This window comes from Sinohyriopsis cumingii, unplaced genomic scaffold (assembly GCF_028554795.1).
Source record: "Sinohyriopsis cumingii isolate HCF-2022 unplaced genomic scaffold, ASM2855479v2 utg002376l, whole genome shotgun sequence".
Lineage (NCBI taxonomy): Eukaryota > Metazoa > Mollusca > Bivalvia > Unionida > Unionidae > Sinohyriopsis > Sinohyriopsis cumingii.
Genome location: NW_028316197.1, coordinates 48,246 through 65,332, shown reverse-complemented (window position 1 = coordinate 65,332; position 17,087 = coordinate 48,246). Strand labels below are relative to the sequence as shown.

The following is a 17,087-nucleotide window of genomic DNA, read 5'->3' as shown; positions in this document are numbered from 1 at the left end:
AAGATAGGTTCTTGAATGCACTTCTCGCACGCTCGATGAGCCACGCAGAAATTAGGAATGTGAATGCCGGTCTCTTGCATGCATTCTAAATCGAAAAAGATGAAATTGCCTTTCTTCTTGTGACCGTTCTCTTTCTCTGGTGGGGATTGGTATTTTTGCACGTAGCATTGGTGTTCCAAGTCCACGATGTGGTGACAAATGTGACATTTTTCCCTTCCTGAACATACGTGTGCCTTGGCACTATTGGTACGTAGGCCGTGTCCACACGTAGGGCACAATCTCAGCAGTTGACAAGCACATTTCTGCTGTGAACCTTGCGTCTTCAGATGTTGTTGGTAACAGGCAGGGCTGACAAACGTGCGCAGACAAGCAGGACAATGTACTCTTTCTTGTCCTTCGCTCAGACAGAGTGGAGAGGCCAAACATCCTGGGCATTTCGATCCACAATGCTTGTGTTGCTCTCGATTATTATAACCACGGTCACATTTCTCACAGTAATATTTGTATCCCAGGAATCCAGTGATACTGGTAATGGTATCGAAATGGACATCGTGATGATAAAGGTGAATGTATTTTCCGTCCTTAAAGTCTTTCCCTCGAAACAACAGAGGACCGCGCACTTCTTGAGGGTACAGTTTAAAGGTGTATCGTGGAGCTAGGGCATCTTGCAATTTTTGCATCTCAGGAATGCCACAGGGTTTGTCTTTGGGGAAGTCGGCTTGTCGTAACAGGAGTTCTGCTTCACTTCGTTGTTTGGCTCGGTCCGATTTTCGAATAGTCTCCCAGGCTCTTTTCCATTCTACCGTGTCGTTTTTGTTGGCATAGGTTCGTCCCTCCACGATGGCACGGGCTAAACACATCTGGTCTTGAGGGTTGTGAATTCGGACGAGACCTGTTTTGGTGTTGCGAAGGTCGTCCACCAATAAGACCTTTTTGCGTCCAGTCCCTTGAGGAGGAGAGACGTGGGCCATTTTCAGTGTGGCTTTACCATCGGTGATGTCAAACTGGTCATTAGATTGTTGTACGTGTTGAATCTTGTCCATGACTTTGGAAGGGGTTAGTTCTGCGAGTCTGCTAAACTCGATCCAAACAGGGGATTTCAAGCTGTCGTGATCTATGGATAGTGTCAAGCCATCGTCTTCTTTGTGTTGACATTGCCGCTTGAGTGCGGTGAGCAAAGAATCCCACATCTCGGTGATAAACCCTTCTGCTTTCTCCATTGGTACGTCGGACTTGAAATCTTTAAACTTCACTGTGCAAGTGTAAGCCGTGGTTCTAAATTTTCTAGAGGAGCGCTTTTCCGTCTCTCGAATGGAATAGTACTTTTCAGGGTTGACTAAGGGTGGTGAACTTTGTTTAGAGGGTTCGGATTCTGGTTCACTTTGTCCTCTTCAAAATCACTGGCATGAATTTGTGCCAAGACTTCAGCTCTGGTACGAGGCGATAGATCACGTTTCTGCCTCTTACTTTCTTCTTCTTTCTTCTCGAATGAATAGGATCGTTTCATCTTACGTGCAAAACGTCAAATGACTCAAGTTTAAACACCATAGACTAATTTATAGTCATGGCAAACCAGCGTATATAAAAGGGTGTGTGTCTTGTCCTTTCACTATTCATTTCACTCTCAAACCGAGCACAACGATGGAAGAGACTAGCCAAATCGAACGTTTCGTCAGAGCTTTGCGAGGGGTCATTAGAAAATTCTCTTCAGACCAGCCGACGGACTACTCTCCTTCCTTTCGAGATAAAAGTCAAGATACTTGCTATATCTGTCAAAAGAAAGGGCATTGGTCTTCAGAGTGTCCAGACCGTCAAAAAAGAAAAAAAAAACAGGGGCTAGAAAAGACAAAAGTCAAGATACCTGTTATTATTGTCAAGATAAAGGACATTGGTCTCCAGATTGCCCAAAAAAGAAACAAGAGGATTCAGAAGAAAAGAGGAATTCTTCAGAAGAAGAGAGGGATTCTTCAAAGGAAGAAGAGGAAGAAAGAAGACAATTCTATTTACAAGAGGCAAAGAAAAAGAAAAAGGAGAAGAAAAGAAGAAGGGAAGAAAGTGAGGAAGAGGATGAAAAGATTGTGACGGTGAAGAATTGAAAAACAGAGAGACTAAAGAGTGAGACAGAAGAAGTCCATGAACTTTTTAAAGTGGTCTGTTGTGAATTGTGAATTGGATTGTAACTATGGATAAAAGAATAAATTAATTATATAAGGTAAGTGTCTTTGAGTTTTGATTTTAAATAAGAAGCTACACTCACGCACTCATATACACGTACTATAGGGGTAAAATGTTTTTTGTTTTTGAGTTATTGGCAAATTGAACGTGTATCTCTTTTCGAGAGACGTGGGTGGCCCTGAAAAGGGACTTTTTTGGTGTAGGGGTGAGTTTAAGCAATCAACTTTAACTGCCTTAAGCCTTTGCCACGGCCATGGCCTACTTCTGGACTGCGTACTGTTGATGATGATGATTTGGTTGAAATCACTAAGGGTGGTACGGTAGGCTTAGTCACAGGGTTGACGTGTTTAGCTCGGGAAGCCCGTATTCTCTTCGGTCGTAATAAAGAAGTCTGAAACATTTGTTTCAGACTTCTTAACTCCGCTAAAATGTCCAACAGTACCGTGACCGTTTGATTTTCACCCTCTTGTTTCTTTGCTGCTACTTCTTGTTGTTGTTTTTTTCTTACCTCTTCTTCTTGCTGCTGTTGCTGTAGGAGAAAAGCTTGTTCCGCTTCCTTTTGTCGTTGCATAAATTTCTCCAATTCTTCTTTCTGTCTCTGTCTAAAATTCTCCAATTGCGGTAATGAAGGTGACGAAGGTTCCGGAACAAATTCTTGCGAGGTAAGAAACTCCACAAAATCCCAATTTACCTCTTCTGAAAGTAAGTCCGGGTTCCCTTGGGTGGTCTCCACTGCTGGTGCACCCCAATGAATCGTTTTCTGAGTTTCCGTCATGTTGAATCACTGTCGCATAGATTGACTGCACACAGGCGCTAGCGAATCTATATAGACCACGTGACGTCACAGACTGTTCTCTTCGGATTGGATGCGGACTGACTGAATTTTGTAACGCGTGTTTGGATTGGTCAATGAACTCAATCCGTTTCAATCCTTCCTCTACCTATAAATAAGCGCACCTGTTCTCGTCGCCTCAAGAGGTGGAGCACAGTCGAATCATCCACCCTTGTGTCTTCAATGATGTTTAGGACGGACATGCTCATGTATGTCCGATCCAAGTGGACCGTTGTCCACAAGTCAGAGACCAGTCTGCGGATACGAAGAGTGTACGTGGAAAGACAAGGTTGCCTCAAGAGGACTCTGATTTATGGCCCTACACTAAGACGCAGCTTGAGGACAAGAAGATGCCGCAGATGCCCTTTATGTTAAGGGCATATTAACATAAATCCAAAGGCCCTTTTCAGGGCCACCCACATTTTTCGAAAAGAGATTGACTTTCCATTGCCTACCCCTTTTTTATTTTTTATTTTTTAATTTAACAAAAAAAAAAAAATCCCATATTCAATTGCCTTTGTCCCTAGAATGGATATTTTTTTTCTTCCATTGTTCAAATGCATTTGTCCCTAGAGTGGATATTTCCTTTCTCCCATGTTAAATTCCCTTGTCCCCAGAGTGGATGTCTTTTTTTCCCATGTTAAATTTCCATTGTCCCCAGAGTGGATATTGCTTCCCATGTTAAATTTACATTGTCCGCAGAGTGGATATACCCCTATTTAACATTAAAGTCCCCTTGTCCCTAGTGTGTCCCCATTCACTACTAACGTGATAACATAAAGTGTATATCAAAACTATATTACCAGAATGTGTATATCAAAAACGTGTCGCCAGAATGTGCACGTCTCACTAATGCAACCAAAATATGTATATCAAAAACCATTTTACCTGAATGTGCATCTCCAAAACATGTCATCCAAATGTATACATCGAAATTATGCAAGCAAAATATGTATATAAAAAATATTTAATCAGAATCTGTATATCAAAAGCAATATATAAAGCAGACATAAAACAAGGAATTAATAGAGAATGAGAATGGCTTGCCTTCATAATTATTTTCACTGAGACCGCACCTCAATTCGTATGTAATGCCACGAATTTTCTTATTTAGAAGTGTATAGCGTTAGTTCTATGCTTCAAATATATTGTATTATCACTGAAGTATATGGTACCATCGCAAAACGGCCAGGGTAGAGGCACACAGGAAGGTAATGAAGATCAGTAAGTCGCTAGAGATACTAATTTAAAAAAAACCTAATCTATTTTGCATTTTTACACATTTCTATTGGCACAGATCGATCTTTACTGACGAAACACTTATAACATATATATCATATTTGTCGAAATCTATGGTTGTTTACGATTGGTATGACTTATTTGCCGATTTGTTACACGTTCGTACAGGAAGGCGATAGGCGCACGGACAGACAAATGAGGACGTACTTAATAAAATAGATACACATATCATATACTGCTGTATGCCTTAAATTATATGCTTCAAATCTATTGTAATAGCAATAAAGTATGTGGTACCACAGCAAAACGCAAGGGTATATCCACTTACCAAGGATATGAAGATCAGGAAAATCGCTAACGATACTGAGTCTAAAAAGACAACTTTTTTATTTTGCATGGCAACTTATTTTTACTTGCACAGATTGATTTAAACTGCTGAGAAACTTAAAGTTTGATATCAAATTTGTCAAAATCTGTGGTTGTTTGCGATCGGTATGACGTATTTGCCAATATGGAAACCGTTTTGATAAGAAAAACTTAGGAGCAGAGAGATAGAGAGATAAATGAAGACGTACTTAATAAGATAGATACACATATTATATAATGTCATATAGCTTTAATTATGTGCTTCAGCGCTATTGTATTCGGACTGAAGTATGTAGTAACATCGCAAGACGGCAAGGGTAAAAACACGTAGCAAAGATATGAAGATTGGTAAGATCGCTAGCGATACTGACTCAAAAATACCAACTGGGTATTTTTACATTTGTACACATTTCTATTAGCACAGACCAATTTAGCCTGATGAGAAATTTAAACAGTGATACAAAATTTATCAAAATTGGATGTTGTTTACGATGGGTAAGACTTATTTGCCTATATGGAAAACGTTCGTACAGTAAGAGAATTACACGCAAGGACAGACAGATGAAGATGCACATCATAAGATAGATACACATATTATATAATAATATTTAGCTTTCATTCTGTGCTTCAAGTCTATTGTATTAGGATCAAGGTATGTGATATAATCGCAAAAGAGCAAGGGTGGAGGCACGTACCAAGGATATGATGATCAATAAAATCGCTCGCGATATTGAGTTCAAAAGGCTAACTTTTTCAGTTTTGCATGTTAACTTATTTTTACTGGCACAGATCGATTGACCCTGATGAGAAACTTAAAATTTGATATCAAATTTATCAAAATCGGTGGTGGTTTGCGCTTGGTATGACTTAGGCGCACAGACAGACAAATGAAGATGTACTTAATAAGATAGATACAAATAGTATATACTGTTGTATAGCGTTAGTTCTATGCTTCAAATCTATTGTATTATCATTGAAGTATATGGTACCATCGCAAAACGGTCAGGGTAGAAGCACACAGAAAAGTAATGAAGACCGGTAAGCCGCTAGCGATACTGAGTCCAAAGAAAACACCTTTTCTATTTTGCATTTTTACACATTTATATTGGCAAAAATCGATCTATACTGACAAAAAACTTAAAAACATAGATATCATGTTTGTCGAAATCGGTGGTTGTTCACGATTGGTATGACTTATTTGCCGATTTGTTAATCGTTCGTACAGGAAGGCGATAGGCGCACGGACAGACAAATGAAGACGTACTTAATAAGATATATACACATATTATATACTGCTGTATACCTTAAATTATATGCTTCAGATCTATTGTAATAACAATGAAGTATGTGGTACTATATCAAAACGGCAAGGGTAGATCCACGTACCAAGATTATGAAGATCAGTAAAATCGGTATCGACACTAAGTCTAAAAAGATACCTTTTTTAGTTTGCATGTCATCCTATTTCTACTGGCACAGATCGATTTGAACTGCTAAGAAACTTAACGTTTGATATCAAATTTGTCAAAATCGGTGGTTGTTTGCGACTGGTATGACGTATTTGCCAGTATGGAACACATTCGTATAGGAAGGCATTAGAATCACGGACAGTCAAATCAAGACGTACTTAAAAAATACATATGATATACTGTTATATAGCTTTAATTCTGTGCTTCAACGCTTTTGTATTAGGATTGAAGCATGTAGTACCATCGGAAGACGACAAGGGTAAAAGCACGTAGCAAAGATATGAAGATTGATAATGTCTCTAGCGAAACTGACTCAAAAATACCAACTGAGATTTTAACAATTGTACACATTTATGTTGGCACAGGCCCATTTAGCCTGATGAGAAACTTAAACAGTGATCGAAGTTTGTCAAAATCGGTTGTTGTTTATAATTGGTATGACTTATTTGCCTACATGAAAAACTTTCGCCTATGGATGGATTAGGCGCACAGACAGATAAATGAAGATGTGTGTAGTAAGATAGATACACATATGATATACTGTTGTACAACTTTAAATCTATCCTTCAAATGTATAGTATTAGGATCGAAGTATGTGGTACCATATTAGTATGGCAAGGGTAAAGGAACATAGCAAGGATATGAGTTACGGTAAAGTCTCAGGCGACACTGAGTCTAAAATAAGAACCTTTTTATGTTTCGTTTAAAACACATTTTTATTGGCAGTGATCGATTTAGCCTGATGAGAAACTTATAAACTGATATCAAATTTGTCAAAATCGGTGGTTGTTTACGATTATTTTGACTTATTTGCCTATAATGTAAACGTTCGTATAGGAATGCACGGACGGTGACAAATGAAAAAGTGCTTAATAAAATGCATACACATATTTATATACCACCATGTCGGCCAATTCTGCGCAACGATACGTCATTTCTGTAAACAATGGATCACGTGCTATTTTGGGTCAACAATCTATTTTGTATACAGAAAGAACGATCGTACTTTAATTAAGAAAAGTGATATTCATAAAGTATACAAAAATATCCCACATTAATACTCGAAATGCACATGAAAATGTGATTTCTAAATGTTAATATGTAGGCCCACCTCATTACCTTCTTGAACCTGTAACCCAGAAAATCCGATTTACTATGCATCTTTTAGAATCATACAAATAAACCCATTATATAAAAGATGGAAATGTGTACCTTAAAACAATACTGCATTTTAATACAAGTTTGCAATTTTGCAAGAAGTTGTCCCACGCGTACAAAATCGTCTGCTACCCAACGTGTCAACTTGCCACTAGAACATAAATTCTCAAGACATACCCCGGCGTATAGTCTGTTTCTATATTCTCCTAGTAATGTTTCGTCATAAACAAGACGTTGCAAAATCATTGCATCATATTCGTTGTTGTTTCTCTTACACGTAATAGCTTTTTTCAATATAAAATGTTGAGCTTTGTTGAACTTTACTAACTTTTTTACAAGATCGGTTTAATTTCCTTACTATCTCTTGCAATTTGTTGGCATTTTTTCGTTGAATTTTGTAAAACTAACTATAAACCTGACCTAATTACTCGACTGAACTGCTGATAGAAACAGTCCAAAGTAATGTATTTCATTTCCATAGCCCGGTTGATAAACATTACATCTTTTCAAAGCTGTGCGCAGAATAGGCCGACGTATCGCGAGTCAGGAAAACACTGGGGTGGTATTCTCTGTGTCCAAAATTAATATTAGTTTTAACGGAATATTTTTTTGACAATTACCTCTTTTCAAATGGTAAGCATTGCTTTATTTTATTTTGGTCAATCGGTTGAATTCGGTACGCGTTTTGCTTCAATATTGGAGACGGAAACCTTATGTGCGCAGAAATGCCCGACAGCATTGTACTGAAACAGCAGCACATCGGCCTCGATAAGGCGCGTCTGTCAGTGAAAACCTTATGGAAATCGTCATGTCCGTTCGTCCCTACGACCAAGAAAACCTATAACAGAGCGATGTATGGAGTGTAGGAAAAAATGGCTTCAGTGTCATTTTCTCCAAAACTATGAGACCGATCTGGATGTACACACACGCGCACATCCTCCTCGATGAAACGCACCTGGGAGTGAAAACGCGGTTTCATTCGCTGTGTCATTTCACTCTGTCATTTCGCCTGTTATCGTAGGAAAACCGTACATTCGAACGAAATTGCATGGAATCTGCGAAAATGAGCGATTTTTTCCCCCATCTCAGCCAAACGGATAGATCTATTACTAAGTCCAAGATACCACTAGATCGAGCTTGATGAGAAGTGTCTGGGGAAAACAAAAGACGTTCGTCATTTCCGTTCGTCCGTAATCTTACGAAAACCGTATTTTTGACACAACTCCAATGTTAAAATGAAAATGATTTAAAAAAGTTTTCTTTCGAACGGATGAACATATTTTTTTCATTGTAGCCTACCGAACGATCGGGCTTGACGAGACGTGTCTGCCGGTGAAAACCCGTTACAATGGCTCTGTCAATTCGTCTGAGAGCTCCAGAAAACCATGTTCGGTCTCATCTAGTCATACAAGTGTGAAGTTTGGTTTCATCGCATCTTCTCCGACACTTTGCAATGGATTGGGAAGGCCACATAGCAGCTAATTGGTCTTGGGTAGAGGTGTCTGGCGGTGAAAACTCCATGGCATTTGCCCTGTCCGGTTGTCCGTGCGCTCATGAAAATGAATATTTTCAAGGCCAAGTCTGTAGGGCGCGACAATAGCTTAAATAGACTTTTCTCCGAAATACTTTGGTCCTTCGTGAGTCTCCAAATTTCCTTAGATCGGCCTTGCAGAGACACGTCTGGCAGTGATAACCTCATGGAAATCGAACTGTACGTTAGTCCGTAACCCCGAGAATACCGATGGCATTAGACGCACGGACAGACATATGTGAAGACGCACTTAATTAGATAAATACACATATTATATACTGTTGTATAGGATTAATTATATGCGTGAAATTAATAGTATTAACACCGAAATATGTGGTACTATCGCAAAACGGCAAGAGTAGAGGCACGTAGCAAGGATATGAAGATTGGTAAAGTCGCTAGCGATACCACACAAAAAAATTGTTTTGCATTTGTACACATTTCTATTGACACAAGGCGAGTTAGAACGATTAGAAACTTATAAATTGATACCAAATTTGTTAAAATCGGTGGTTCTTTACGATTGGTATGACTTTATTTGCCGATATTGAAAACGTTCTGATAGGAAGGCATTAAGCGTACGGACAGACACAAATGAAGAGTAATTATAACATACATACACATATTATATACCGTTCTATAGCCTCTAGTCTCTGCCATGTTCTGTGATAATGACACAATACACATGATTCATAATGGGAAAAGAAATTAAGCACAGAGTAATATAGCAATAATATGAAAATTAATGAAGTCTCTAGCAATTTAGAGTATAATATATTTAATTTTTTTAAAACATTGTTACTCAAGTCCATTGTTGCCGACTGAATTCTTAATAAGAAGACGGTTAAAACAATATATTTTTTAATGAAGATCGGTAAAGGTTTACCTTTATGTTTTTGTTTGTTACTTTTTGCAGTGTTCAGTTACAGACCGTATTTCAACGCGTTGATCCATAAATAACAAGAGACATACATGATCAATTATTAAATTTGAATTTTTTTTTTTATCTTCTAAAGAAATAGGAGAATTTTAATCTATTATAATGTTGAAGAAGAGAATGAATTTATGATCCAATGAACGAATGAATGAATGATCTTTAATTAATAATTGCCATCACTCACCCCCACATATGGTCAGTATATCCACTGTTAATATGTCAGACTAATTTACGACTATAATTGCGGATTAATTACCCCTCCGGATGACAGTCGTATGTCTTCTTTTAATAATACAATGGCTTGTCTTTACAGCGAACTGCAGGGGAAAAAACTAAAGATAGAAGTTGTGTTTATAATAATAGAAAAATTCTTCGAATTATATAAAAATATCTTTAGCTCAAATGTTATATTGTAATGATATACGTTGAATTATACAAAATATATATTTCACTCAAATGTTATATTCTAAGGATACCAGTTCATTATTGGATTTGTATTATAACAACTGACTGATTACTCACTACCGTGTCGCATTCTGAATACTATTCTTGTAAAGTGTGGACATCGACTTTTGTTAGGTAAGTAAAAGTCTCATTATATTAATCAGTTTTGCACTGGAAAAATGTGCGAGTCCATTGTGATATAAGTTAGGATATACCATGTCCTTTTGGTTGGCTTTGTAAAAGTTGTTATGAAGCCTTAATTGCAAGGGAGACTAATCTTGGAGAAAGTTGGACTTGTCATTTTTCTAAAAATGTGAACTTAGTCATTTATCACAGAGAGTTGGACATTAATTATTTTATTTTTCTTGTTGAAACAGCAGATCGACTTATACTTGCTGAAGATAGGTGCACACACACACACACACACACACATACACACACACACGCACGCACACACACACACACACACACACACATCTTGTTCTTATAAAATGTTGTTCCAAGCTAACACAACATTTTCACAACGTTGCTATATGGTTGTGTTTTGGTTACGTGGAAAATAACGTTTTGGAAACGTTGCTAACACGTCACACGTGAACATGATTTTAAATAGTCCTATGATCTAAAAGATAAAGTAAATTACAAATTGCGTGTATATGCATTTATCCTAATAGTAAGGACAATAAATAATATAGTTTTTACAAGGATAATATAAAATGTTTTTGCAACGTTGTACCAATGTTGTGGTTACCTTTACGTTATGGGGGGGGGGGGGAACAATCTTAGATTCGTAGTTTGTTCATTTTTATTTTCAAAACCAATAACTAAAAGAAGGTTGCAACTTTTGTAGGAAAATATTTTACTCATTAGCTTTTGTTTTTATTACCAACATGACGTACTGCCATTGTATTAACAATATTTTACGTATCTACGACCCGAAGTCTAGCCCATTCTCTACCGGCCGAATATATCAGGGTCAAACGGACCGGTAACAAAAAGGCCCACGACCAAAACTGATCAATGCTGAAAGGGCCCAGTCCGAAAAGCCCCATTTATGTATCATTTACCACTTACTAGTGTCATGTCTACTAAAAGTAACTAATACGTAAATATCAAATCTTTGTTTTTCTGTGAAATGTCTATAAATAATGTGCAGAAGAGAATTATTGTGCAATGTCACAATGGAACCGAATTATCATGCAATTAATTGCGACACGCTAATACTTGTTCTACATAAAATGAACAAAGAAGAAAATAACGCAGTTTACTTAATTTTAGAAAGTTAAATGAAGGCAAATGATAATTGTGTAAGAAAATATTGGAAGCAAAGTGAATCAATACTATCTTGGTTATAACATATCAAAACTGAATACGAGTTATTGTCACCCACGGTGTGGTTTGTGCATGCCAGATTTAAAAAAAAGACGAACAAACGCTAACAACATTTCAGATTAATAAATTGGTTAGTAATAACAAGAATTATTGCTAATACATGAATAATGAAATCTAATATAAAATGCTACAACAATAATGCACATAATGTATGTCAGATAAATTTAACAGCAAAATATATTAAATATTTCTAATAACAGCAACAAATAATCATCGAACTATAAAAACATGCATACATATCAATTCACTTTTCAACAAAAAACCTTATAACACAATGAAATTGCACACAGTGGCTGTCAAAGTTAATTCATAATTCCAACACTTTGTTTTCCTAGTGTAGATCACAAAACGTAAAAAAGCTGGGTAGAAAACAACGTTGAAATAATAATAATAATAATGATAATAATAATATTAATAATAATGAGGGCTTTGTATAGCACCTAATTTTTAGAAGCTCTAAGCGTTTTACAACATTAGACAACACCTATAAGATAAAAAACATATAATGATATGATTATAAAAACAAACACCATGAAATTAGAAAACATTAAAAAACATGCTGAGAATATTTAAGATAGGAAACATTATTAGGTCTTTAAGTTTGTTCTTACAGTCAGAATAAGTGAGTTTTGAGAGCACTCTTCAATGGGATCAATGTGTCTTTGTGTCTAAGTTCAGTGGGCAATTCATTCCACGCTGCTGGGCCCTAGTATGCAAAAAAAAAACGCTGTCCATATGACTTTGTTTTCATAGTGGGAATAATGAGTATACGATTGTCGGAAGAGGAGCGTAAGTATCTTGCTGGTGTGTACACATGGGTGAGGTCAGATAGGTATGTTGGACTAGAGTCCGTCAGTGAAACGTAGCACAGAGGAAACATTTTGTGTTTGATTCTGGATCGAATGGATAGCCAGTGTATGGTACAGAGCAGCGGGGAGGTGTGCTCTGATGGTGGTACTCTAAGTATGAGCCAAGCAGCTGTGTTTCGAACGTTTTGAAGTTTCTGGAGTAGATATTGAGATAAACCAAACAGAACTGAGTTACAATAGTCCAGTCTTGAAAGTACTAATGAACACACAAGTGTTTTAGTGGCATCAGCTGAAAGATATTTGCGAATTGAGCTGATGCGTCTCAGCTCAAGATATGCAGCCTTGCATATGTTCATGACATGTTGGTGCAATGTGAGAGTACTGTCCAGAGTAACACCTAGGTTTCGCACTAATTGTGTGAATTTAATGTTGATGTTGCTGATATTTATTGTTTAAGGTAAAGGATGTGAATGAGAAAGTCTTTGTGATGTGATCAGAATGGCCTCACTTTTGTCATCATTCATCTGCAGCCTGTTACATGTCATCAATGATTTCACATTAGAAATGCACCTCTCTACGCCTTGGATGGTAGCATCAACTTTAGTTGGATGGCTAAATTTGTATATTTGGGTGTCATCAGCGTACAATTGGTGAGACACTGGATGATGATCTATGACACTTAAGAACGGCTGAGTGTATAGAATGAAGAGAACAAGTCCAAGAACAGACCCCTGTGGAACACCACAACATAGATCAACTTGGCTGGAGTGTATTCCATTTGCAGACACAATTTGTGTCCTGTTGACCAAGTAAGACTTGAACCACAGTAAGGCTGTATCATGAATGCCAAATACATGCTGGAGACGGTGAAGTAATATATCATGGTCTATTGTGTCAAATGCTGCAGACAAATCAAGGAGGGTGAGGACAGTAATCTTTCCGCTATCCAAAGCAGAGGGAATGTCATTAACTACTTTTAGAAGAGTAGTTTCACTACTGTGGCAAGGGCGATATGCAGATTGTACATTGCTAAAAAGACTGTTTAAATTCAGATGAGATACAAGCTGGGATAGAACAACCTTTTCTAAGATTTTTTATATGAATGGGAGATTACAAACTGGGCGGTAGTTCTTTAAATTATTATGGTCTAGTGTTGGTTGCTTGAGCAGAGGCTTTACAATGGCAGTTTTGAAAAATGATGGCAATTCCCCTGATGAGAGAGAGGTATTAATAACATCAGTTAGTGAAGGCAATACTGGATCTAAGCACTCAAGCAGCAGTGATGTTGGATTTGTATCAAGTTCACGTGACTGTGGTGCACTCTTCATCAGGATGGTAAATATAGGAAGATTGCTTAATAATGCATGTATTGGTGGTGAGAGACTAAATACATGACTTTATACTTGTGTTTAGCATTAATTGGAAAGCTGAAGATTAGTAATATTTATATATATATATATATATATATATATATATATATATATATATATATATATATATATATATATCTTAATTGTACCATTTAATTTACAAAATTCAATGTAATTTGCATTGGTAAAATGTGTAGCACAAGAAAAATCAGTATGAATCCGAGAAAAATCATATCTTTGTTTTGTGTGTAGCTTGGACTGATTTATTGCACATTTCTGTACACTATTTTGTCTTTAATACAGGATTATTCACTGCATTCAGGTACATTTCATGGTGAAACTTCACCAGCTTGATTTATTGTTAGCGATTGTTCTGCAAACCCTGTATGTCACAAGGAGTCAATGTAATTAAGATCTCATACAGTATTTACAAATTTCATTAATATTTCAGATAAAGCTGAAGATTAAGAACAGAAAAAAGATGAAAATCTGAAGTGGAAACCTTCCGGTCAGCCATCTAATCCAAAACCTCCTGAAATGGAGAGTATTTGGCAGACTCCAAGACTTCCTCTTTTCCTGCTGGTACGTTCTATTTAGGTTATCTGGTCTCTTTTTATCAATTGCTTTTATGCCATGCCACAATTGGAAATTCCTTATCAAAAGTATGTATACATTTCATCTATTTTTCTGTCTGTTTAATAAGATGTGTTTAAGAGTACTTACTCAAGATGCTGTATATATGAGATTAGATGTTTTGTTCAAAATGAATGCATTTGGTGATATATTGTATCACTGCCTTGTATACAATGGTCATTGTGACCAGTATGCATTTTGTTTACATGCCAAAAAATCCAGGCTGATTTCTTTGTTTCTTTTTTACTGCAATTAAGGACTAGTGATTATTTTTTTACATTTAGCTGCATCCAGAAGGACAACACCATCACCATCCTTGTCCACTATGGAGCGGAGAATATAAAGATTTCTCTCTGCCAGTTCCTCTGCAAGTAGTAAATATTGAGGATGGAAAAAATGTACATTATAGAATAATGAAACAAATACTACAGGTGTTGACTTTTATGTAATCTCTTATTTCATTTACTGCTCTCTAAATACGAGTAAGTCATTATACACTGTATTCATGAATTTAATTCTCATCTAAGGTAGTAGAACTGTTTTATGTTTGACAACATGTTGGATAATTTGTGGCAGTAAACAAAAACACATTTTGTAGCATTTAAAAATGCTTATGTTCAGTGCACATAAAACTCATTGGTTTGTTGTCACTTCATTATAAATGTTAGTGTTCAATATTAAGGTCATACACATTGAGTCAACATCAAAAGTTGTTCGAAAATGGAAGATTATGCCATGAAAGCACAAGCTCTTGTAGCTTAGATACTATTATTTCTGAACATTGTGAGATGTTAATTAATTAAATTATAGGTCATAAAACATACTGTTCAAGACCTAGTTGTGCAAATAAACAATGGATTCTTTTTTCATTGATGTGTCTACTCTGTTCATCATTCCATTGGGTTTTTTATTTTCCTTTCTTAGGTATGCCATTGTCACCTGTAAGTCAGATGCCAAAACTATCTACATTGAATGCAAACTTTACAGACACCAGCAGTGAAACAACATGTCCAGGGAATAAAAAAAAATAAAGGATTACAGGGAAAAGTCTTATTTATTTTTCATTGTTAAACCCATGTTCACTGTACAGATCTTTATAAGGAGTTAATAATAATTATCTTCATCTTTCAAAACTAATTTCATCACAAATCTCTTACAGATTTCCAGCTCAGTGTACTTATGAAACTGGACACAAATATTGAGAATTTGCAGGAGCAGCTGGCCCTCCTAAGGAAAGTTTTAGTTAATACACAAGGCCCAGACACAGAATATAGAGAAGAAATTCTTGCAATGCCATGCGATTCAGTGGAGGAACTAGGGGGTCTTTGCCAGAGGTTGGAGGAGAATCCCAAACTCTCCAAGAAGATGGTAAATTGAGGCCTTAATTTCTATCCTAATAAATCGTTATAACCTTTATTTGCTGTTGTTAACCTCAATATGCATCATGCAATTTCTGGGACGCCTGTATAATTATTTTTGGGGATTGGGTGAACATTTAGTGGTCAGCTATTTTGTCTTACGGATGTAGGCTAAAACATGTTTAGAGATGAACATGTACAGGTGTTTTACTACATATACACTATTACATATTTTTGGCTATTTTAATTCAATCTTTGAGTAAATGTCATTTATGAAGTTAATAGATTCACGGTGGTTAATTTGTTTTATAATTGCTGTTAGTACATTCTGTTGCGTAGTTAGTGTTATCAAATTTTTTCAAGTTACAGAAAATAAAGTTGCTTGCAAAACCATAAAAAAAAAATGATATATACAAGCATATTTTGTCACATCGATCATGAAATACTAATAATAATAATAATACTATCAAAATCAAGAAATAATAATAATAATAATAATAATAATAATAATAATAATAATAATAATATTATTATTATTATTATTATTATTATTATTATTATTTTCAGATATGCTACTTGAGATCCCTTGGCAGGTATACAATTGGGGATAGTGTCTGCAGGATGATGAAAAAGCTTGGAACAAAAAGTCTGGCCAGAGTATAGCCTAAAGGGACGTAAAGGGAAAAAAGCATTTCAAGAGCTTGTGATATGTCGGGTTTTGATAAGTAAGTATGGCTTGATTTAAATTGTCTGTTTTTCATATGACTTGCCAGAGATTTTTAAATGAATCGAAAAAGTACTTCATGTTTGTTCACAAATATACTGCAATTACATGTATATGAAAGAACTTGAGACCACATTTCAAAGTACATGTTTTAAAAATATTCCATTGATTATTGCTGGCATTTAGAAAAAAGCAATGCATCTTTTGTTGTGAAACTTATTTTAAAACATTGTATTACTCTTACAGAAGCCTGCTTGAAAAATAATGGCAAAGTGAAAGCAAATGGAATGGAAGAGGCCATATTCGAGACCCTTAAATATGCATCCAACCAACGCGGAAGGATAAAATACAAAGTTATCCAAATGACTCTTATTTCATCAATATTGGATTCAATTTCGTCTTTTAAAGCATGGTATTTGCAAAGTGGATGCATTTCTAAATTGATAACAAGGTCAGCATATCCTATTGCCCAGGACTATCAGAGTTTGAGTACAGATAACTACAATTTACATACATCTTGTCTGATCGGACAAGTGCCTCCATTTGGAATTTTTATTCACATGAAATATTTGGACAAAATAAATTCATCGTTGCGCAAATTGATTTCACCATCCACTTGCCTGAAATGACAAGTAAGTGCAAAGTTACCT

General features: G+C 36.2%; 1 protein-coding gene across 1 annotated transcript; it reads left to right on the top strand.

Moving 5' to 3' along the window:
* The first annotated feature begins 9,101 nt into the window (after window positions 1–9,101).
* LOC149770772 (uncharacterized) lies at window positions 9,102–16,403 on the top strand. Its single transcript, XM_089949137.1, has 3 exons — window positions 9,102–9,159; window positions 15,515–15,723; window positions 16,281–16,403. Exons 1-3 carry the CDS (start codon window positions 9,102–9,104, stop codon window positions 16,374–16,376), a joined length of 363 nt encoding a protein of 120 aa, XP_089805263.1. The 3' UTR covers window positions 16,377–16,403.
* Window positions 16,404–17,087: the final 684 nt, after the last annotated feature.